Source organism: Muscardinus avellanarius, assembly GCF_963383645.1.
Source record: "Muscardinus avellanarius genome assembly, chromosome: 1".
In the NCBI taxonomy this organism is placed as follows: domain Eukaryota; kingdom Metazoa; phylum Chordata; class Mammalia; order Rodentia; family Gliridae; genus Muscardinus; species Muscardinus avellanarius.
Genome location: NC_137786.1, coordinates 172,852,594 through 172,876,258, shown reverse-complemented (window position 1 = coordinate 172,876,258; position 23,665 = coordinate 172,852,594). Strand labels below are relative to the sequence as shown.

General features: G+C 45.5%; 1 protein-coding gene across 4 annotated transcripts in view; it reads right to left on the bottom strand.

The window, feature by feature from the left end:
• The window catches only part of TENM4 (teneurin transmembrane protein 4), a gene marked incomplete at both ends in the record, with an annotated part of 389,090 nt that overhangs the window by 21,488 nt on the left and 343,937 nt on the right, over positions 1 to 23,665 (bottom strand). For all 4 annotated transcript variants that reach the window (XM_080708704.1, XM_080708705.1, XM_080708706.1 and 1 more), the window contains 3 exons: positions 1,714 to 1,886; positions 12,875 to 13,752; positions 19,677 to 19,831. In XM_080708704.1, coding sequence (XP_080564830.1) covers positions 1,714 to 1,886; positions 12,875 to 13,752; positions 19,677 to 19,831 — 1,206 coding nt within the window. The remainder of the gene's footprint in view (positions 1 to 1,713; positions 1,887 to 12,874; positions 13,753 to 19,676; positions 19,832 to 23,665) is intronic.

The following is a 23,665-nucleotide window of genomic DNA, read 5'->3' as shown; positions in this document are numbered from 1 at the left end:
TTTCTTGGCAGTAAACCTGTCAGGGGATCAATTTCTGGGGTATGCTTGATGGGAAGAAATTCTAGCACTTAGTGTCTCTTTTTATTTTTAATTAAAAAAATTAAAAAAAAAATTTTTTGGTGGTACTGGGGTTCCTGGAAACCTGTCTACCTCCGGGCTACACTCCCAGATCTATTTTTATATTTTTATTTGGAAACAGGGTCTCTTAAGCCAGCGAGGCTGGCTTCAAACCAGCGCAATCCTCCTGTCTCCGTCTCCTAAGTGCGGGGATTACAAGTGTGTGCCACCACACCCGCCCGGCTAGTGGCTAGTTTCTCTTTCTTTGAGAAGTATTATTATTGAGCTCTTTGAAGAGAAAATGTAATCTGGGTGTGGTAATGCACGCTTGTAATCCCAGCATTTGGGAGGCTGAGACAGGAGGATTGTGGTTTGCGGGCGGCCTCAGCTACTTAGTGAGGCTCTCTGCAACTCAGTGAGACCCTGTTTCAAAATAAAGAATAAAAAATAGGGCTGAGGGTATAGCTTAGAGGTAGAGTGTCCCTGAGTTCCATCCCCAATACCGCACACAAAAAAAAGAAAATGTCTTTTGGGAACTGAAGCTCTTGTACAAATATCCAAACAATTATTTTCATAAGAAAATAATGATAACTCAGACATCTTGCTAATTAATTAATTAATCCATTAATTAACCCAGCAAGTACTTACTGAGTAATACTCTGTGCCTGGCCCATGCTAGTCTCTTTCCAAATACTGTCTAAATCGATCATCTGAGCAGCCCTGTGAGTCAGGAAACAGGCTCAGAGCAGTGACTCCTTCCAGTTCCCATGGGTGGGACTCGGCACAGCAGACACATGGTCCTGGGTTCCCCCAGAACCCCTGCTCTCTGCACTGCCAACACCGCCCAACACAGCCTCAGCTTGCTTTCTATCTCTGGGGAAGAAGATCGAGGGCAACGGTGGGTGATGTGGAGCCGAGTCAGAACTGCAACTTGGCCTCTGACCCAGCCCAAGGCTCCTCCTCCTGCAGTGTGGCAAAGCCTTTGTGCATAGGAAGAGCCATTGGTGGGTGGGAAAGTCAAGCAAGGATCTCCTTAGGGATGACTTCTTTCATGCTTATAAAATCCAACATAAAGGCAAGCCTCACCCTGAGACACCACATCCCAGGAGAGCAGTTGAGGCAGGTGATTCGCAGCAATATTTCATTATGAGAGTTGCCCGAGGCTCAAAGACCAGCAGGTCTCAGGGATGAGCGGACAGTGCCGAGAAGGGTCTCTTCTCCATGGAATCTCAGCAGAGGCACAGGCCTCACGTGGGCTTCCGGAAGGACTCCTCCATGACCAAATCCCTTTCATAATTAGGTGTAATTATTCCTGTCTTTTGTCCTTGCCTGCACCAGAATGAGTGTAAGTCCTTTAATCTCAGAGCCATTAGGATGGCAGAATAGTGAGGTCACCTGGATTAGTAGTAATGGATTCTCTCCCCTTTGTTCTGATGATAATGAGGTGGGACAATGAAATATTACTCCGAGGCTTCTGGGAGAGAATTTACAGGATTCTGGCTGGTGTGTTTTGCAAATTAGGTGGTGATACAGAGAAACCAGTCGTAATTCTTTCCTGTTCTCGGGAAGCTCTCGTGGCCATGTTTCTAGCCTCACTCCTCATTCAGAGAGGTCTTCCCACCAGAGTCCCAAAGGCCCCTGGCCCCGCCTGCTTACCTTGTAGCAGTGTGTAGAAGGCGCCCGAGGCAGACAGGTTGGTGGTTATGGTGACGTCATCCTTGCTGGAAGTCTCTACCTGCACATGCACGGAGCTGTCTGTGTCGCTTCGGAAACTGCTCACCTGGCCAGTAGGGAAGGTCACATTTGTCAGACGGCCGAAGCTGTCGTACCTGGAAACCGAGAGGTAGCGCTGAGTTATAGAAATACAACGGTGCCACGGCTGGATTCAGCACGTTCTGCCCCATGCCATGGCTTTGTTGTTCTTTCCAGTTGGATACATTCTTTAGTCTCCCTCATCTCCTTGCTCAAGGTTTGGCACAAAGGACCTTATCTGCTGATATCCAGCTAAGAAAAATGATTTACCTGTGCCTTCCTTTCTTAATTCGTAAGGTGGAGAGGATACCCCTACCCTGCCCATCACCCAGGAGTCCCAAGAGGAGTGTGTGAAAGCACCTGCTTTTCCTAGAATGCCTCCCCTATACAGGAAGTGCGATTTACAAGTCACTTTCCTCTTGAGGCTGTGAGTGCTCCTGGTCAGGATGTGCCTGTGGGGTCAGATCGGCAGGCTGCGAATGTGAGTCACCCGGTGGGTTCTGCCACCTCCAGCGCAGCAAGCCAGGGGAATGACTCCCAGTTCAGACCTGCTTTTGCAGCAGTGGGACTAGCGCTGGGGACAGGCAGGAAACATTGGCTGAATGAATTAATGATCGCAGGATTGGAGATGCAAGGCCTCTTTCCTGCTCCATGGGAGAGGAGAGACCAGGATTCATTCACATGCTACCTCCTGGGCCACTTGACAGAAGCTGGACACACAGTAGGCACATGATACATATCTGCTGAATGCACAAATATGGAAGCCACTGGTCTTGCTAAGTGATATGTTAGCAATCTCCCTAGGCATCTCCCGAGAGCTTTAGCCTCTAAGACAGAAAGAGGCTTCGTATCAAGGCAGACACTTGTAATTATTATTGAAGGTAGCCTGTAAAGCATAATTAAATTGGGCCTGAAGAAGATACAATGAAAAGTCCCCATGCCTTCAAGATCTAGGTTTCATTTTATGTGAAACGGCCCCAAACTAGTAATTTCCACTCCTCACATTTTCCATTAGCAGGGCTGAATGTCTTAATTAAATGAACATCAAATAGAGCAACAGATTTATAATATTTTGTCTCCTACTCATTCATTTCACTACCTTTCAGAGCCTAAGAAATGCCACTGGATCTTTCTACTGCTTGATCAATACTGCGATTATCCCATCAGGGCACTGCTCCTTCTCACTCTGTGTGGGAAGAATTGGGCCCTGAACACCTTAGCCCAGTGGGCCATCTCTGCTGAACCCTCTCTGCTCCACTGCAGAGCTGCTGAGAGCTGCCCTAATGAGGGTCAGGACCCTGGAAGCCACAGTTCTCTGTACTCTCCAGGCTCCAGGTGGATGCCTTAAGCCCCAGGAGAGTGACTGGGTGACACCTGGACAATGGCTTATCTATGACAATCAAGGATTTAATTTTGGGATCCCCCAAAGCATTGGGCAAGTCTTCCTTCCTTCCTTCCTTCCTTCCTTCCTTCCTTCCTTCCTTCCTTCCTTCTTTTGTGGTACCAGGGATGGAACCCAGAAGCATTCTACCTCCAAGGCACAACCCCAGCCCTATTTTTTTTTTAATCTTTTATTTTGAAACAGGGTCTTACTGAGTTGCAAATGGTCTAAGTAGTAGCTGAGGCTGTCTGCAAACCCGGATCCTCCTGTCTCAGCCTTCCAAATGCTGGGATTACAAGCGTGCACCACTACGCCCCTCTGTCTTCTTTCTTTCTTTCTAACCATGAGAAACAGAAGGAATGGTTGATACAGGAAAGTCTCTGGAGACAGACAGCCTAGGCTTTAAACCTGGGCTCCATACTTCCATCGGTGTGATCCTGGAGTATGAACACTCAGTTCTGTTTTCCACCTAACCTTCAAGCCCCTGTCACAAATGACAGTCCTTCAGGCAGGCTACACCACGTAACCTCAGTTAGCTTCTGGTCCCCCCTCTATAAACGAGGACAATAACATCTATCTCATAGAGATGATGTGCAGACCAAAAGAGGTAACATATTTAAAATGCATGTAAACTTCCCAGGGCCTTCAGCACCCCAGGGGACTGTCCTTACTGGAATGTCAACTCCCTGAGGCAGGGACTTTAGTTGTTTACTGTTGTATCCCCAGAACTTGGAGTTTGGGGCATAAATAGATGCTTAGTACTGTGAATGAAAGTTGGCTGCAGGACCCGACTCCTTCCTGCACCTCTTTCTGATGGCAGTGCTCACACTCACTTGTTCCCTTTGCAGAGGATGGGCTCCCAGGCTGGGATAGCTAGTTGCTCTCAATATTCATGTTTTAGTTCAAGTGCTACCACTTCACTGAGGCCTCTCCTGACCACCATTTCTAAAATAGCTAGGCTCTCCATCTCTAGCAAGAATGCTCTTGCTGTATTTTCTTCATTATACTTATTTTTTCTTTTTGTAGTACTAGGGATGGAACCCAGGGGCATTATACCTCTGAGCTACACCTCCAGCCCTTTTTTTAGTCTTTTTATTTCTTGGAACGGAGTCTTGCTGAGTTGCGAAGGGCCTTGCTAAGTAGCTGAGGCTGTCCGTGAACTGCAGTCCTCCAGTCGCAGCCTCCCAAATGCTGGGATTATAAACCCTCGCCACTACGCCCGGCTCATTATACTTACTTAACTTGTTAACTTTATTTTATTGCGGTGTTGGGGATTGAACCCAGGAACATTCTACCTCTGATCTATACCCCCAGCCCAATTTTTTATTCTTTATTTGGAAACAAGGTCTCACTAAGTTGTGGAGTGACTCACTAAATAGTTGATGCTGGCCACAAGCCTGTGATCCTCCTGACTCAGCCTCCCAAGTACTGGGATTACAAGTGCACACCACTACTTCCTGCGGCTCTCTTGTTAATTTCTTTACTTGTTGTCTGTCTCCTATTAGAATATAAGCCCACGAGGACAGGGACAGTGTCTGTATCCCAGTGCCTGGAGTATTGCCCAGCATGTGGAAGTCAGTAATAGTCACTGAATGAATAAATACAGAAGTAGTGGATATCATTGTTGATTTTTCAAGACATGGACTGAAAACAATTAACTTCATTCATTTACCTTTTCCCTCCATTTGAGGAAGGGAAAACTCCCTAATATTCACATAGTACCTTTTAGGTACCAAACATCATGCTCATTGTCATCTTCTGAGATAGGGATTACTATTGTCATTTTGCAAATGGTAATGGTAAAGCTCAGAGAGTATAAGCAACTTGCCTAAAATTACACAGCTAGCTGAAGAATAGAGATACAAAGTCAGGTCCGTCTGACCTTAGGGAATGTGTTCTTTCACCAAGCTTTTCATAAAACTGATGCCATTCCAAAGCAAAACCTTTGTGTTCACCATGGTGTTAAAGAAAAAAATTCTGTCTGGAAGTCTCAAGTGGGTCAGAAGACTGACAGTTTTCCCTTCAAGATCATTGCTTGGCGACCGCTGCAGTCGAGTTGGCGGTGATGCCAAGCCCCACCTGGGGGGGCAGCGACGGCCAGCTGATTGGCTCTCCATTATTTCATTCCACTGACTTTTCTTCACTCCATTTTCCCAAAGCGTCTTTGGAGCACAGTGAAAGGAAACACATAAAAGATTCATATAGTTGCCGTGAACTTGGCTCTCAGAAGAGGGCTGCTAAAGGGTATCTTCACACACACTGCGAAGCTTTCTTCTTCACACTGATGCTTCGTCCCAAGCCACATACTATGTGTAGCTGGCGAGGAAAATGCCAGATTGCCTCGTTGATTGTACGCTTTTGCTAATCTTCACTTTTTGGTTGGAAAATAATCTGATTTTTATGACTTTCATCTATTACTGTTCCAAACAACACAATCATCACCAACAAGGGACTGGACACTGTGTCATCTCTGCTTAATTAGGGTTCACAGCCCTTGATGACCAATTGTTTCCTGGGCCCCAGGTCAGTGCAATGAATAGCATCTCTGCATCATTGGCCACTCTTAAATTGTGTCCAAGGTGGGACACTTTTTGTCTTTTTCAGTAAAAACTTGTACGAGCTGCCTATTTCCTGAAAAATTAAATCCTAACAGTGGATTGTAGCCTTCAGGATTCCCAAGATGTGGTCCATTCTTCCACTGCAGGTCTTTTCTTTTGCTGGTGTTGCAATGAGGCAGTGTGTCTATTGGGAGGTGCTTAGGATTCAGGTAGATCTGAGACTGAGCCCTGGCTTGGTCTCTTATGGCTAACATGTCACAGAGCTGGTCAGTCTCTATGCTGGTTATCACACACACACACACACACACACACACACACACACACACACACCACACATTTTCTGCCTTTAGAGAGGGTGAGACTGTATCAGTGGGCACTTCAGATGGATGGCTCCCTTCTGCAGGCAGTGTGTCTATGGTAGACATTGGCGAAGTACTGGAGATTAGACAAGTTTTCCCTCCCTCTTTCTCCTTCAGTGACATAGCTCCAATAACAGCTGCATCTGCATCTGCATCTGCATCCATCTTTGACACAGCTTCTATCAGGTGCTGTTTCCTTCTCACTGGGCTCCAGTAAAGGGATCTTACTTCTCCCTATGTTGCTCTTCAGGCTGAGAGTTGGTAATAGCTGTTCACTGTTTTTTTTTTTTTTTTTTGTGGTACTGGGGTTCCTGGAAGCCCTTCTACCTCCGGGCTACCCTCCCAGACCTATTTTAACATTTTTATTTGGAAACAGGGTCTCCTAAGCCAGCGCGCGCGGCTGGCTTTGAACCTGCGCGATTCTCCTGTCTCTGCCTCCCAAGCGCGGGGATTACAAGCGTGCGCCACCACGCCTGGCCTGTTCACTGTTTTTAGTGGTTGGGCATCCTTTCTTGGTCTCCTTTTTCTTGCCTATACCCTAGAATGTGTCTTCACTTGAAAGGCAGTTTTGCTGAATATCATGTTAGCAAACAGTTTAAAAATTATTTTCTTCCCATGCTTATCTTCTAGTGTACATGGTTTCTGATGAGAAGTCTGCTATAATTTTTATCTTTTTTTTTTTTTTAAAAAACCCTTCTTTTCTTTTTCTGGCTATTTTCAAGATCCTTTTTTTTTTTCTTTTGCATTATATGATATATATGCCCATAAGTGTGTGTGTGTGTGTGTGTGTGTGTGTGTGTGTGTGTGTGTTTATTCTACTTAGTGTTTTCTGAGCTTTTTAGCTCTGTGATCCATTATTAATTACGAACAATTCTTGGCCATTATATTCCCAAATATTTCTTCCATATATTTTTTCTCTCATTTCCTAGAATTCCAGTAACATGTATACTAGACCACTTGATATAGTCCGACGGCCCTTGAATGCCCTGTTCTGTGGTTGTTCTCTCTTTTGCTCTTTGTTTTAGTTTGGGTAACTTCTATTGACCTATCTCCTTCACCCGGCAGTGTCACAGTGTATCATCAGGAGCGATGAGCCCATCAGAGGCATTTTTTCATCTCTGTGGCTGTGTTTCTCATTTCGAGTATTTCCATTTGATTCTTATGGTTTCCATCTCTTTGCTAAAATTACCCATCTGGTCTTGCACATTGTTCACCTTTTGCATTAGAGCTTTTAATATAATTATAGTTATTTTAAATTCCCTGAAAGATGGCTTCAACATCTGTGTCATACCTGACTATGGCTTTGATGACTCCGTTTTGCTTTTTCTTATGCATGCTCAGTTGAAAATATGACATCTCACGTTACACAGTAGAGACTGAGGCGATAGCTGATGTTTGGAAACGCCAGATTTTCTTTCTGCTAGGACTTTGGTGAGGGGCTTAAGCTAATTTAGTTAGGATTTGGGCTGGCTTGGAAGTCCATTGCTTCCATGTTAATCTCGGTGTATCACAGGCTTTAAATTCCTCTAGCAAGTCCTAGTGTGTCGGGTGAGAAGTTTCTGTCCCCCTGCTGCCTTCATGTCCATTCCCTCCTCAGCTTAGATCCTCCTTTGTTCAGAGGGCCTCCTGCCATGCTCTTTCTAATCCTTCTCCCAGCAGTATTCTGCTTCCCACTGTTGCTTTCAGCTTTACAGCCAGATGTGGGAGGTGGGAGAGTTCTCCCTTGTCCTCATGAAGCCCCAGCCTTAGGTGTGTGGGTGACCCTGACCGTGCAGACTGTAGCCTCCTCAAAGCTCCCACCCCATTCTTAGATGGCAGTAGTTTTATTTTCCCCCCTTTTCTTCCTCCATTCAGCTGAAATGGGTTGTCACTGGTGTCTAAGTAGAACAGCTAGTCGCCCTCCTCACAGAGGGCTTTGATCCTCAGAGGAGACAGGGCGACTGGGCCCAGGGCTGCACAGGCGGGTGTTAGAGCCTCCCCTCAGCAGCTGCTCTGCTTCTCCTCAAGTCTACTGTAAGCGACTTTTAAATCTTTTTCTAACTCTTCTCTGTGAAGAAACTCTTTGTGGGGTCTTTAAAGAAAAACTCCTGAGGAGGCAGGAGTGGGCTCCCCGATTTCTACAGTCTCTGAGCCTTCGTAGTCTTGCCTGTTCACACCTGGCCTTCATAAATACGCTGGTCGCCCTTGCTGAACTCCTCTTACTATCTCTGGTGGTGTTCACTCCAGGTAAGTGAGAGCTCACGTCTTGTTTCTTTCTACAGGAGTCTGTTTCTCCTGGGATTTGAGCCAATTGATTGCCCTGTTACCTCAGAGAAGGAGTTCAAGGAAAACTCACGAATTTCTGTTGTCTGGCATGTTTTCATTGTAAGGTTTAGCTCCCATAAACCTAAGCCAAAACCGGAAGCCAAGTCTGGTCATTTGAAGTCTGAGCTGAATTCTATGCTCTGCCAGGGGCACTGGTAATACTGGAGCCGGGATTTGAATTTAGCTTTCTTCTCACTATAGCACATTTTCTTTCCTTCTTTATCTCCCTCCCCTCCTGAATGTCCATTTCATTCATAAAATATTTACTGAGCACCTATGAGCTGGCAAGCCCTAAGCTTGATACAGAGATAAATTATTGAGGGTCTCACAGTAACCAACAGGAGCGGAGTTTTGACAGGAGTTTTGTGTCTCAGGGTACTATGGGGGGCCAGAGCTACTTCTTCTATGAAACCTAAGGAAGAAAGGTTCTTGTGCCCACCTAGCAAGTTGATTTTGGAATGAGCTCATGCTATCAGGCCATTTTCTTAGCCACCAAATGCTGCTACAAGGCCACCCCTTGGGGATGAGACCTGCACTGCAGACTCCCTGGAGGCTTTGACCAGCCAACCTGTGGGCCGAGGGAAGGGAGGGAACCTTGAGTCTTCACAACCGCGAACCCTTTGCTCTGAAGTCTGTGATGTTTATGTTAGATGTATTATTTAATCTGCTAAGAGGATCGATAAAGCCAACTTAAAACTCATTTCAGTAATAGCCCATGTCACAGGGAAGCCTGGGCTGGCTTTTTAAAAATATATATTAGAACATTTGGATTTGAATTCACTAAGCTGTCTCATAGAGCTAAAGGGAGAAAATTGACTAGAGCAAATGGTTCATTGGCAAAACGTGTACACATCCTTGTTAAGAAATACCAGAATGAGAAATAACAATACCCTTACTTCTTGGGAGCTTTATAGTTGGCAAAGCATTTTTACTCCATTATTATTTTAGCTTCTTTGAACCTCAGAATGGCCTAGAAATAGGGCAAGGTAGGAAGCATTTCTGTCTGGTTGGAACTTGGTCTGGAAGGCATCCAGCCTGCCCCTGAGTCACGCTGTTAACAACTGCTGACAGTAGGCATCTGTCTCCTTGGCTGTTCCCAGTCTGAGCTGAACCACTTCACTCTGGCCCACTCTGCATGACATTTTCCAGCCCATGTAGGGCTAGTTCATACTGTGATCTCTTATATTTGACACTTGGTCCTGTTCTTCTTTTTAAAATTTTTATTGGTGCATTATATTCATACATCATATTGGGGTAAAAAAAAACCTTGTGTGTACATACATCACCGATTTAACACCTACCCAATTCCCACCCCATTCCCTCCCCGTCCCTCCTTCCCTTGCTTGGCTTAGTGGTTGACTTCTATATGTTTAAGTACTTTGTGTGTTTTAGAGATTTTCCTTTTCCCCCCTCCTTTCTCCTCCTTTAGGTTTTCTTGTTTGCTCCTTTATAGGATTTTCTTTTTTATCTAGAGTTCCTCCTATGACCCATTTCTCCCTAGCTCTCGCATATTAGGGAAAGCATCTGATTTCTTATTTTTTGTGACTGACTAATCTCACTTAGCATAATGTCCTCCAGTTCCATCCATTTCCCTGAAAATGATGTAATTGAGTTTTTTTATTTAATGACTCCTACACTATTAAAACATTTGCCTACTTGTTGATTAGGTGTGTGTGTGTGTGTGTGTGTGTGTGTGTGTGTGTGTGTGTGTGAATGTGGGGATGGAACCCAGGGACATTATACCTCTGAGCTATACCCCCAGCCCATTTAATTTTTAAAGTTTCTGAGGGTCTCCCTAAGTTACTAAGGCTGGCTTTGAGCCTGTGATACTCTGATTTCAGCCTCCCAAGTACTAGGATTACAGGTGTGTACTACCATGCCCATCTCTTGGGTGAGTTTATTTGCAAACTGCTTCTGGGCAATACCTTTATATTCAAATAACATTTCTATAATTACTGGTACTGCCACAATATTGCTTGAAATAACAAAAAGGACAGCAGCAGCAGCTATCACTGAGCTTTCCATGTTTTTATCTCACTGAAATTTGAACCTCAGTATGATTTTAATCTTGTTACCCAATATCTCTGTGCCTTGATGTGTTCAGGTAAAAAAATGTGGATGAAAATTCCTATCATTTGAGGAATGATTAATTGTGAGACAGTGCAAATTCGTTGATGTATCAAGCTTAGGGCTTGCCACCTTGTAGGTGCTGTAAACATTAAATGGGAAAGAGCCTGACACACAGTAGGAGCTTAGAAAAAGTGAATTTTTTTTTTGTTTTGTTTAGGGCTTTTGTCTTCTACTTCTGATTTGGGTCAACACGGATCAATCCTCCTCCTGTGTACTGCTATAAAGTGAGTTCTTTGGAATTTTAAATGCTATTTAGTACAATGCAATTGTAATAACTTTTCTTTTTTCATAAAATGTCAACTATGGCTATATATTTCATCAGGGAAAGAGAGAGGGGGCCTTTCTGGTTGAGGTGTAGGAAGTGGTTTCAGATTTCAGGGGTGGTGGAGAGTTTTTGTAACTGGCAGCAGGGATGGGTAAGCATTTAGTTTGGGATCTGAGGGAGTGACCTGGGAACTAATTGAGTGCACAGATTTGCTCCGACAAAGAAACCCCTGTAGTGGCTAAATAATGTATGAGATTTCCATGGGCAATGGGGAAAATTGAATTATTTAGTGTATTTCCATTTCAATGAGTTAATCAAGATAATTGCTGTTTTCCTGGATCTTTGTCTTTTCTTTGCAATTAACAAGGCCCTTGTTTGGAGAAAGGAATTTAGTTAGTGAACTCTGTACAAACTGCTGTGACATTTTTGGGTGCAAATTATATTTAAAAATCAATTACAGGTTCTTTCCCTTTTGATGACTGTGAGAAAGGGATGCTTGATCTAGTTTAAGAACAACTTAGGGTTCAAGGATTCAAGCTCATCCGGGATTAACAAACTCTGAGGCAGAGGGGTTGGTGGAGAGGAAGGAGGCAGAGCAAAACGGAAAGGGCGGAGCTGGGGCCTCGGAGGGGCTTGGGTTGCAATGCCTGCTGTGCAGCCTTCTCACCAGATCACAGCTGGCAAATGAGCCTCTCTGAGCCTCAGTTTCTATTCCTGTAAAACAGATAATATCTCCCATCATCCCGAGCTGTTGTGTGAATTAGTGCAGTGATTCAGTTCCTATCCCACAGCTGATGTTCAACAAGACTAGCTCCTTCCCCATCTCCTGGGTACTTGTCTAATGGTAACAGATTCGGCAGTCTCAGTTGTCTAGAACATGGCTAAAATCTCATACAGAAGCTTAAAAAGATCCAAGTAGAAAAGGAGATGTTACAATGTCCATTCATTAAAATATCTCATAGAAAAGCACATATATATTTAATGTGGGCTAGGTCTGTAATCAGCTGAACTTCTGCTCTGACTACACCACACCAGAAGCCCATGCTGGAGGGAGAGGAGGGAAGTAGGTACTTGAGGTAGGAACTGTAGCTAAAAACGAATAGGGACACATGAGGGAGGAGGCAGTAAAAGGACACCTATTAGACACAGGGGCTAATAAAAGAATAGTTTAAAATAATTTGGACAAGACAAAAGGTTCTGTGTCCTTGTCTCCCTACCTTCTGAAAGCAATCTCCAAACAATGGCATGCTATGCAATATGGACTCTATTCTCTTTATGAATGACCCTGACTCATAAAAAGAGAGGCTCTTAAGCTGGGTATGGTGGCCCACACCTGTGATCTCAGTACTTGGGAGACTGTTGACAGATTTGCAAATTCTTGGCCGGCCTTAGCAACTTAGTTAAGCCCTCTGCAACTTAGTGAGAACCTGTTTTAAAATAAAAAAATAACAGGGCTGGGGGTATAGGTCGGAGGTAGAATATTCCCGGGTTCAATCCTCAGTGCCCCCCCCAAATAAATAAAATAATATGAGAGAGATTCTGTATGTGAATGTGTTTGAGATATTATATATGCGAATGTATTTAAGAAGTTCATCTAAAATGGGTAAAATGAAAAAAAAAAGTTAGTACTTGAAATTGGTATGTGAAAAATTCACCCACATGGGATAGTTCCTCCTCCTTTTGCTATATTTCTGTACAGTGATCATGGGAAGATGCTAGCACTTCATCAAGCACTTTCCATCTATATCATCTCCCTGTGGTACTCTGGGCACGTGTCCACTGTATTTGTTTTACAGAGGTGGAACTGAGGCCTAGAGATTGTGAGCACTGTAGAGCTGGGACCGAAGCCCAACTCCTCTCAATGCAAAGCTCATACCTTCTCCACCTTTTCCTTCTTAGGAGAAATCATCTGGAACAAGAATGTGCAGAGCATATTACAGGTTATAGCTTGCATCCCAATCCCTGAATTAGAATGGGATATACCCACAGAATGAATACTCCATCAATACATCTCCAATCCTACAATGCACCCAGTGAAACACAACCACGCCAAATGGCTTCTACTTACTCGTAAAACGTTGTCCATCCATTTTCGTTGCTTTTGGTTGCAAGAAGGCCGGAGTTGCCGTGGTATGTCATCATGGCCAACTCGTGTCCTTGTGTGGTCACACTTCTGAGTGCGCTGTTTGTGCCCATGGTCACCCAGTATACCTGGCCATCTGGGACCACCAGCCAGAGGGGCATCCCCGTAGAATCTCGTCGGACATTTACCGAGTTGCCATTGTTGTCTGTGATGAGCGTGACATCACCGTCCCCAGTGTAGGTGAAGTTGTACAGGTAGTCTCCCGTGGGCAGGCTTTGGGTGTACAGATGCTTGCCACTGGTATCGAACAGGTAGAGTTCCTGGTCGATGGGTGAGGACAGCTCATACATGTTCTGGGTGTTGAGGAAAGGCTTGTTCTTCCGGATAAACCGGATGCGGATATTCCCGAGGTCAGCCACATAGAGCTCCCCGTCAGCACACACAGCCAAGGAAGATGGGGTGTTCAGCTTTGCATCCTTGGCATAACCATCATCTCCAGAGAAACAATCACAGTTGGCGTCATTTTTACAGTCACAGCCACTGGGGGCCCCAGCAACTAGTGAGATCTCTCCACTAGTGGTGACCTGCCTAATGCGGTTGATCTTTTTCTCATCGGTCTCAGCAATATAGAGGACTCCGTTGTGTGAAACAGCCAAAGCGGTGGCTGACTCCAGGGTCGCGTGGATGGCCACCTTGCTCAGCAGGAAGTGGTCGATGCCGGGGACCTGGCAGTGCATTGGCCTCCCGGCAACAATGCGAACCTGGTGGTTTTCAGAGATTTGTAGGACCACGTTGTTGTCAAGGACATAAAGAGAGTTGTCCATTGGATTGATGGCTAAGTCTGTGGGCCACTCCAGGCGAACCTGACAATGGAGACAAAGACACTCAAACGACTGACAAGATGACCACCATTAATCATCCCACTTCCTCTAATGACCCACAACAGCATCCAGAGAATCTTCACATATAGTCTTGACCAATCTCACACAGCCTATCATCAAAAATGGAGAGTCAGCCCCCTGATTGAAAAGAAACCAGGTAACAACTGGCACTGAGACATCTGACGGTCTCCAAGAGACTGACAAAACCTGAAGAATGGATAATAATGACAAAAAAAAAAAAAGTAGGTGAGAGGCTACTTTGGAGCCAGACAGGTAGGGTTCAAATCTTAGCTCCACCGCTTATGACCTTGAGCAAGTTACTTTGCCTTTCTGAGCCTCACATCTGGAAAGCGGGATAATAATTGTGCAGAGCGTCTGACCCACAGTGAGTGCTCTGCAATGATAGCTGTTATGGCGGAGGTGCAGAGTGGGGTGGGGGGAGTGGACGGAGTCTGGAGGTTGGCACAGGGGTTGTTTAGAGGTTTAGAAAGGTCTCCTAATGAATGGCTGATGTGATAAGTGCATGAAAGGTGATTTCTGAAATCTTCATAGATGAACACATTGCTAGGTCCTGGGGATATAAAGACTAAATAACCATGGCCGCTCTCTAACATAGTTCTCAACCAGTTATTTTCAAATCTGGCCCCATATCCAAGTTAGTTGGGGAGAGTTTCTAATTGAGATTCTTCCATCCCATCTTGGGTTAGTTACATCAGATGCCTTGGTGGGATTTGGGCCTTGACACATTTCAAAATTTTTGGATGGTTCTAATGGTGGATGGGAACCACCACTGGTTCCTTGCCCTTTAAAGGCCGATCATCAGACCAGCAGCATGGGCATCTCTTGGGAGTTGATCCATATGGGGATGGCAGGTCCACCCCAAACCTACTAAATCAGTATCTGCATTTCAGCAAAAGCCCTGGGTTGACTTTTGTGCCCACTGAAGTTTAGGAAGCCTGTTTCACATAATGATTCTAGTGCCTCAGAGAGGAGAACAGGTTCTCCTGAAAAAGATGAATGAATCTGGCAATGGGACTTAGGTGTTCAAAGTCTAGGGCCCCACCTTGGGTTCCTTCTGAGCCTGGCTGGGGTCATGTGGGCTGGGGCACTGCAGCCCGCAGGTCCTAAGTGATGGATGTCTTGCTCACTGGAGGTGAGGCTGTGTTGGTGGGTGTATCACACGACGGGTGCTGGCACTAAGGGAAGCCCTTTGCCAGTAGGTTCCCAAGAGGTCCACTGCACCTGGGACAGAAGAGCTGGAAGGTGCTTCTTCCTGCTGAGTTTCAGCCCTATCTAAACACTCATCTTAGGGCTCCTGTGCCCTCTACAAACCCTTGACATTTGGTCCCTTTTGGGGGCTCACTCAAACAGACACAGACCTTCAGATAACAAGTTTGTCTTCGAGGAATTTGTTCCTGCACATTGCTGTCTACAAGTATACTTATCACAATCATTTTTAATAATGGCGAAAAACTGGAATTGACTCAAATGCCCAACAACTGAGAACTGGCTAAATAAATTACAGCACACTTAGTTCACTCATAAGTTAGAATGCCATGTGCAATCATTAAAAGGGACATTATGGATGGATGTGTAATGACATGGGGAAATGTTTGCTATGTGTTAAGGAGAAAGAACAGGTTACAGAACTGTAAGCACAGTGTGATCCCAATTAGGGGGAGAACACAGCAATAAATTAGATAGATTATGGAGAGAGAGGGGAGATTAAAAGCTTGAGGGACATATTCTAAAATGTTAACAATACTGGGATCAGAGGTGATTGTAATATTCTTTGTAATTTTAAACTTTTCAAATTCCCTACAATGTACACGTGGTTGTCTACCAAGGTAAAAAGAAGCCCGAGTGAATCATATGCATGAGTGATGGGGCCACCTCCATCTGTCCCTTTAGCGCGGGCCGTTGCCAGGAGGGATGGGGCCCAGTCTCAGTTCTTCAGAGTGGTCTATTCTCAGGTCCGAATCCTAAGCCCCTCCCCCCAGCCCCAGCTCCTGCTGTCTGCACAGAGCAAGGGAGCGTCGGACTCTCCAGCGCCATGCCTTCCCAGAGCTCTAGGCAGCACAGTTGTGCCGGCTTTCAGCTGCATCAAGAGCAGAGTTTGCTCTAAAGTGACAGGAGAATTTTCAATTTTCTAAAACCCATTTCTTGTCAACACTGGCTGCTAAATATTTTATGCCCTCTGGTCCTGTGGCACCTTGGGGACCCGCTTGGGAGACCTTTCTGCCTGTCATAATGATGAAAAGATGGCGCCCTGATGAGTGGGTAGGTGGGGAGAGAGGGAGCAGGGGAGGGAGAGGAAAGAGCAGAGAGGAAGAACAAACAGCAAGTGCATCCTCAAGCTCGCCTTCCAGCAGCATGTGCAGAGGTGAGGCGTCTGTGAGCGGAGGAGGGCAGGGCTGTCAGAGCTGCTCCATCATGCAGCCTCAGGATGCTTCTGGACCTCTTACCAGTGAGGATCCTGCCATGTTTAATGTCCCATCACCAAGGTGGAGGGGCCAGACCTGATACCTTCAGGGGCCCTACAGCTCCTATGTTTGAGGCGCCTGCCATGGAGGGGGGCCCCTGCCCTGTCCTCCTGGACCTTCCGTGCTTTCACTAAGGTGCTCTGAGCTGACCACCTTGCTGCAGAGTGATATGCTTATGGAAACAAACTGTCTCATGGATGAATGAATGAACCACCAATGAGCGGCACAGAGACAGCTAGGGATGGGGTCAGGATGCCATACCTCCTACGCCAGTTCCACCATCACTGTCATTTAACTCAATCTCTCTCTCTCTCTCTCTCTCTCTCTCTCTCTCTCTCTCTCTCTCCCTCTCTCTCTCTCTCTCTCTTTTTCATGGTACTGGGGAGAGAACCCAGTGACATACTACCTCTGAGCTACACCCTCAGCTCTACTTTACTCATTTATTTTAAATCAGGGTCTCACTGAGTTGCAGGGGGCCTCACTAAGTTACTGAGTCTGGCTGTAAACTTGCAATCCTCCTGACTCAGCCTTCCAAGTACTGGAATGACAAGCATGCACCATCACACCCAGTCTTAAGTTTCTTAAACACTGAACTTCTTTCCCCATATGTAAAAGGGAGTAAGAGGTATTACCTAGGGTGGTGTGAGGATCAAATGAGACAATGTATAAGAAAGATCTTCGCAGATTTTAAGGGAAACTAATATCTACATCCTACTATTAGCAGCCAGGCATTGCACTAGGCAATTATGTACATGATCACTAAAAATATCTCAGCATCCCTGATGGAATCTGGTAGAGGGCACTGCGATTACAAGTGCCTTTTCTTTCACCAAGACTCAGTTTCCTTATTTCTAATATCTACCCCATGGGATTATCATGACAGCTAAATAAGAAAAATCATCTCATTTCTATACCCCATTTCTAACACAGCTCTGAGTACATAGCAAGTTCTCATTTTAGCCCCTAAGTGCAGAGTTATGTAGAGTTATATCTGTCTGTGGTGGCCATGCCTGCTGAGCTGAGGACTAATCTCCAGTGTTTAACAGGTCACAGTATCTGCTCCTCCTCTACTTGAGCCTTCCCTTTTGCCTCTTTTTGGGGCTGGTTTGTGTGTTCCCTGGCTCTCCCCTTTGTGCCCTGCCTCCTAGCTGGGCTCTTTTGTCTCTGTTACCCAAAGTAGCTGCAGGTCGGTAGCAGAGGCAGTTCTGAGAAGGAAGGCCAGTACCCCCTGCCCATATGTGTACAAAGAAATACATGCCTGTGCCAGGTGTATGGTGTACACCTATAATTCTAGGACTTGGGAAGCTGAGACAGAAGGATCATGGATGGGTTCAAGGCCAGCCTCAGCAACTTAGCAAGACACTGTTTCAAATTAAAAAATAAAACATAAAAAAGAGTTGGGAGTGTGGTTTGGAGGTAGAATTCCTGGATTCAATTCTGTGTGTGTGTGTGTGTGTGTGTGTGTGTGTGTGTGTGTGTGTGTATTGGAAAGTTTGGTTAAAAAAATCCCATGCTTAGATTCAGATGAGGGTAATAAAGGCCAGAGGTACAGAGATTTTTAGTCCAATACTTCTGAATCTAAGAGTAGATCCCTCCCCTTCCCAATATATGCAAGTTGCCTTCCAAGCCTTTGATCTGACTGCTTGGCAGTACCTCTATCTAAAGTTAAACAATTTTCCAATGTGTGGGCTTAAAATTTTCAGCACCCAGTGCTGGCTGGTTGAGGGCCCATTTTGAGAATTGAAAATACTCGTGTGCACATCTTTGGGCCGTGGCGGCTTCCTGACGGATGACTCCAGCTTGCTCACAGACTGGAGAGGGAAACTCTTGAGCCAGCGAGGAGAAGCCTGCCAAATTGCAAAGACGAGCGAGTGGCAGAGAACAGATTCCATTCTGGAGCACGATGATCACAGTAGTTGGCACAGAAGGTGACGGCAAGGGTGTGCCACCAGCATGTGACATGGTGCTGGGACTGCCAGCAGCGGTCACGGGGCTCTGGGGGAGCAATGGTGCCAGGGACAGGCAGGCAAGACTCTTAAGGCTAGGAGGAAGTGCCATAGCCAGCCTCCTTATTTCCTAGTTCTGCTCAGGTGGGCAGGGTGGGCATTCACTGATTTAGGAAAAGCCGCATGGACCTAGAAATAAAGATGGATTCTTTGCCAAGTCATCATAGGGTATAACAAAGTATACCAGATAGCTAGTCACTTGTGGTTCTCTTGGGTCTGCCCTAGGCTCTTGGTACCCACCTGCCAATGCCCAAACTCTCTGGCATGGTGTGTCAAGGTCCTTCTCTACATGGTGGCAGAGCGGTCCTCCTCTTTCAATCCCTGCCACCTCCATCCAAACACCCTGTGCTCTGGCATTCAATTTTCCAAAGTTCTTTTACTGTACCAACCTCATTAACATCTATGTGCCTTTGCACATGTTGTGCCCTTTGTGTGAAATGTCTCTTTTTCTGTTTTTTTTTTTTGCCACTCAGAAAAACCTCTATTCAACCTATAAACATGGTAGAAATGTCACCTCCTTTGTGAATATGGACACTACCACTTCTGTTTACAGATCATCTGTGAGGTGCCAAGCCGTGCTAGGAGCGCCACGTGCAGTATTGCGTGTGTTCTCAAGGCCATTTCTATTTTATTTATTTTTATTTTATTTTTTGTGGTACTGGGGATGGAACCCAGGGGCATTCTACCTCTGAGATATACCCCCAGCCCTATTTTTTATTCTTTATTTTGAAACAGGGTCTCACTGAATTGCAAAGGGCCTCACTAAGTAGCCGAGGCTGTCTGCAAACCCGGATCCTCCTATCTCAGTCTCCCGAATGCTGGGATTACAAGTGTTCACCGTCATGCCTGGGCCATTTCTATTTTATAGCTGTGAAAAACTAGGCTCGAAGGAATGTATAAACCTGAGCTATGGTGTGGCAAAGCTAGGAGATTCGATCACCCAATCAACCAACCAGTCAAATGTATGGGCTGTTCTACTGTGTACCAGGCGCCCTGGTTACAGTAAAGGAAAGGACAGAAAGAATTCCTGCCTCATGCAGCTTATGGTCTACATAGAGAATAGACAATGCATGAGCACCTATGGGTGTAATAACCAAAGAGGAAATTCAGGTGGCTGTGGATTTACATGAATACCACCCAGGGCTCTTGCTCTACTAGACTTGGTCAGATTTCACCACTGTCCCCTGAGCCTCTACTACAGCCACACACTTGTCAACCCTGAGGGTGAACTCCTGGGCAGTGGGGTGAGTGTCCTCCTCATCTTTGTTCCCATGGTGCTCAACACAGGCCTTGTATTGAGTAGGTGTGCTTGTTCAGTAGGCTTGTTCACTGCCAAGACTAAAGGCCAGCAGGCTGGCTGGATGGCGGAGGAGAGGACCGGTGCTCAGGGCAGGCCTCTACTAGACAATCATCTCACCTGAGAAATATCCATGACCGAATCACAGCTGAGGGGCCGGGCAGACGTCAGATCATTGGAGCCCAGCAGGGTAGAGATGATCCCATTCTGATCAATGCGCCTGATCATGGTGCCATCCACGAAGTAAATCAGCCCAAACTTGTCCACTGTAATGCCTGCACCGAGAAGCCAAAGCAGAAAATCAGCGAAGAGAGGACAGGGACCCACACACTTTGAAGCGCCTTGACTTGACAAAGCACCTCCATAGCGTGGTCTAATCAGACTTGCCCACAACACAACAATATCTAGCTTCCACCCCTAACCATGGTGCTGCTAGGCTCATGGGTACCCATGTACCACTGATCTGCACCCCAGCTCACAGTCTTCTTTTAAAAATGAGAAGCAGAGGCACAGGGGCTGTGAGTGCTTTGTTAGAGCCCAGGTTCTCAGAGCCTCCTGGCTCTGTTCCTCTTGCTTTGCTGATGCTGCCAGAGATTTTTATTTATCACCTCAGTCACCCCCAAAAAACTAGATTCATAACTTCTGGGGGTTTGTGAAGCACTAGAGGTGGTAGTAAGCAGAATGTTTTTCACTATTGCTGAATTATTTAAATTAAGCTGCTACTGAAGCCCCTGCAAGTATAATAATCAAATCCCCTTTCTGGTAACAATTTTTCTTTTTCTCCAAGACAATTAATCATTCATGTTATTCTGTCTTTGTTGTTTTGGTTTCATTGGTCATTATAAAAGCAGAGAGTCTATAATGAATCCTACTGATTTGTATAGAGAATAGTACTGAATTTTCTGTCTAAGGAAGGTGCATTGAAGTCGGGAGCCAGGATTATTATTCGGTATCATCTGTCCTACTCACGAGACCGTCTCAACCTATTAACTTTCTCTCTGACTCAGCTCGCATGACCTTGGGTGAGTCGCTGGACATTTCTGCATCTGTTTTCTCAGATGTCAAACTAAGAGGCTGCTCTAGATCTGTGTCTCTCTTCTTTTGAACCCTCCCCCTTTCTGCTCCCCCCAGCCCCTGGCCTGCCACAGCGTGCCCCCAAGTGGCCATCTCGGAAGATCTCAAGTGCCCCTGAACATCTCTCTATTTTTGATTAGCACCTGGCTGATCATGTTACAGACTAAAGTGTGAGGACCACTCCACACATCCAGCACTTCTTGGCCAGTTGTGTACATCAGAATCACCAGGAGAATTTTTTCAATACACACCTGGTTGGCCTCACTCCTGGAAATACTAAGTCAGGGAATGGTAGGGCCTGGGACCAACACATGCTATATCTATCTATCTATCTATCTATCTATCTATCTATCTATCTATCTATCTGTCATCTATCTATTTTGGTACTGAGGATCGAACTCAGGGGTATTCTACCATTGAGTTCATGAGCTACACCTACAGCCCTATTCTATTTTTATTTTGAAACAGTCTTGTTAGGTTGATGAGAGTCTCAGTATCTGCTGAGGCTGTCCTTGAATCTGTGATCTTCCTGTCTCAGCCTCCCAAGTATTGGTATTACAAGTGTGTGCCACCATGCCTGGCTCAATGCATGCTTTGGAATTGTTTATGGGTGACATTGAGTGCCACCCCAGCTCCAGAACTGAGAGTCAGACATACCCCTCCCACACTGTTAACTCTCAGGGGTGATGGGTGAGGTGTGTCCCTGAGCATGGCCTGGTCCAGATCAGGAGGCAATGGAAACAACTGGCCCGAGAGGGTGGTGGCGACATAAAGAAAAGCCTGGTTGTTTTTTCTCTGTTCTGTTTACCCTGGGGCAGGTAGGAGATGGAAGGAGGGGTCAGATGAGGCGCACTGAGGCAGAGACACCTGAGCTGCAAAGCTTCCTAGTCATGTCAGCTTCGGCAAGCTACATTACTTCCAAGTCTCAGTTACTTCATTGGTAACATGAGGATAATAACATCTGACTTGCAGTGGGAGCCCTCACTAGTTATGAATGACTATCAGGAGTGTTTGAAAGTGGCAGCACTGTGTGGGTTAGAGGCCCTTGCTTGGGCCCATGGGCCTCCTCCCAGTGACAGGTGGGTACAGAGGCTCTAAGGGTGCTGCCCTTGGAGCACAGTTACCTGTTCCGTCTCTCCTCAGGCCGGGTGCCTATAGAGAGTTCCCGGCACAAAGGGCCAGGCAGCCTCACAGCTAGGAGGCTTTCTTGTGGGCCCTGCCTAGAATGCAAATCAATCTCATTCTTTAAGTACCAAGACAGGAGTTTTCTTGTCTGCCTGGCGATGCCCTGTCTTTCTCTTCCATCTGCCAGGACTGATGAGCGCTTCATGAACAATTGGGTTTCTTGTTTACAAAGTTGGCTGCACAGGCTAATAGAAGTGATCTGTCCCCTGATTAATTACTTCATTTTTCCTCCTTTTGTTGTGCTAAATAGATGGACATCTTTTCTCCTCCCTCCTGCAAAGTGTCTGCATATTGTGGCACCCTTGTCATTTCTATCTGGGTTAATTACAGGCTTTTGGGCAACTGCACTGCTGCTCCATCTGTGTGTGGGTGGGTGGGGAGGGACACACATGTGTGCAGAGCAGCTGAGACACGCCCGGAGAGAACACAAACTCCCGGAAAAAAAAAAACTTTCAACACTAAGGGTGTAGAAGGTTGTAGCTGAAAGGAGCCTTAGAGACCATTTAGCCTAACCTGCTTATTTACTAATGGGGAAACTAAAGCCTCACAGAGGAGGTACAGAGCCAGGGAGTAGCAGAAAAAAATCCTGAGGAAGGGTCCCTCAGTGCAAGCCCAGTGCTCGCTCGCTCGCGTGAGCCCCCCCCCCTCCTGCTCACTGAGTATTAGAAAATTATGATTAGGAAGGAGATTAACCATCGATGACACAATATTTACCCCATAGAATTACCACCTGACTGTGCCAGGTATGCGGTAGAGACAATACGATTTGATGATATGACCTATGATATGTGATATGATATACAGGATTGTGATGTATTGTAATGTATTTATGTTGTATTTACTATGTGCCTGGTACTACTATACTAAGTATTTATATACCTGATAATATTTAATCTGTACTATAATTGTGCAGTATATTCCTATTACATAAACGAGGAAAACGAGGTTCAGAGAGGTTAGCAATTTGCCCAGTCACACAGCTACTGGATGACAGGCCTGGAATTTAAGTGCATAATTTCACTGCTGCTTTGACTTGAAACTGGGCCTTACAATCTGATGTTCTTTAATAATATAATAATTTATCATATTTTTATAAGGTACCATGAAATAAGAAATAAATTTAGAAATAAAGTAATTTTGATCCCAGAATAATTCTAGGAAGCATACACAGGTATCATTACCCCTATTCTATTAAGCAGAACCCTGAGGTTTAAACCATGAGTCACTGGCCGTAGGGTTTGTACCACAGCCAGTACTCCACTGGAGGATGTCTGCTGACAATGATGGCTTCTCGTCTAAGAAGCCTTCTCAGCCTCCAAGGGCAGGGATCTCTCTCGGCTCTACCCCCAAGCACAGCTCTTTATTTTTGCATCTCAGGGAGCACTCCCTATTTTCTCCCACATTAAAGGGCTGCCTGGCTGAGTCTTAGTTATCCTGCTACAATGAAGTTATCTATGCAACCACAGAGCTCTGTGCACTCAGTGAACGTTTGCCAAATAAATGAATGATAAACACTGAATGTGGGCATTTACAGGTTCAACTTCTTGAAGGACTTTAAATGAAACCTACAGTTAGCCCCCCTAATAGCACGTGAATACAGGCCAAGATGATATACTACAGTGTTCAGGGAAACAGAAACCTGAGAGATAGCGTGCATGTCCAATAGTAGGGGCCTGATAAATAAACAGTGGGGTATCTATTTGATAGGATACTATACAGCCACGAAAAGCAAGCTTTCAGAAGACCAATGACATAATGAAGAGCTCATTATATATTACTTAGGAAAAACCCAGTTACAAAACCAGTTTATTTAATATGACCTCGTTTTGTTTAATGTTAGTAAACATTAC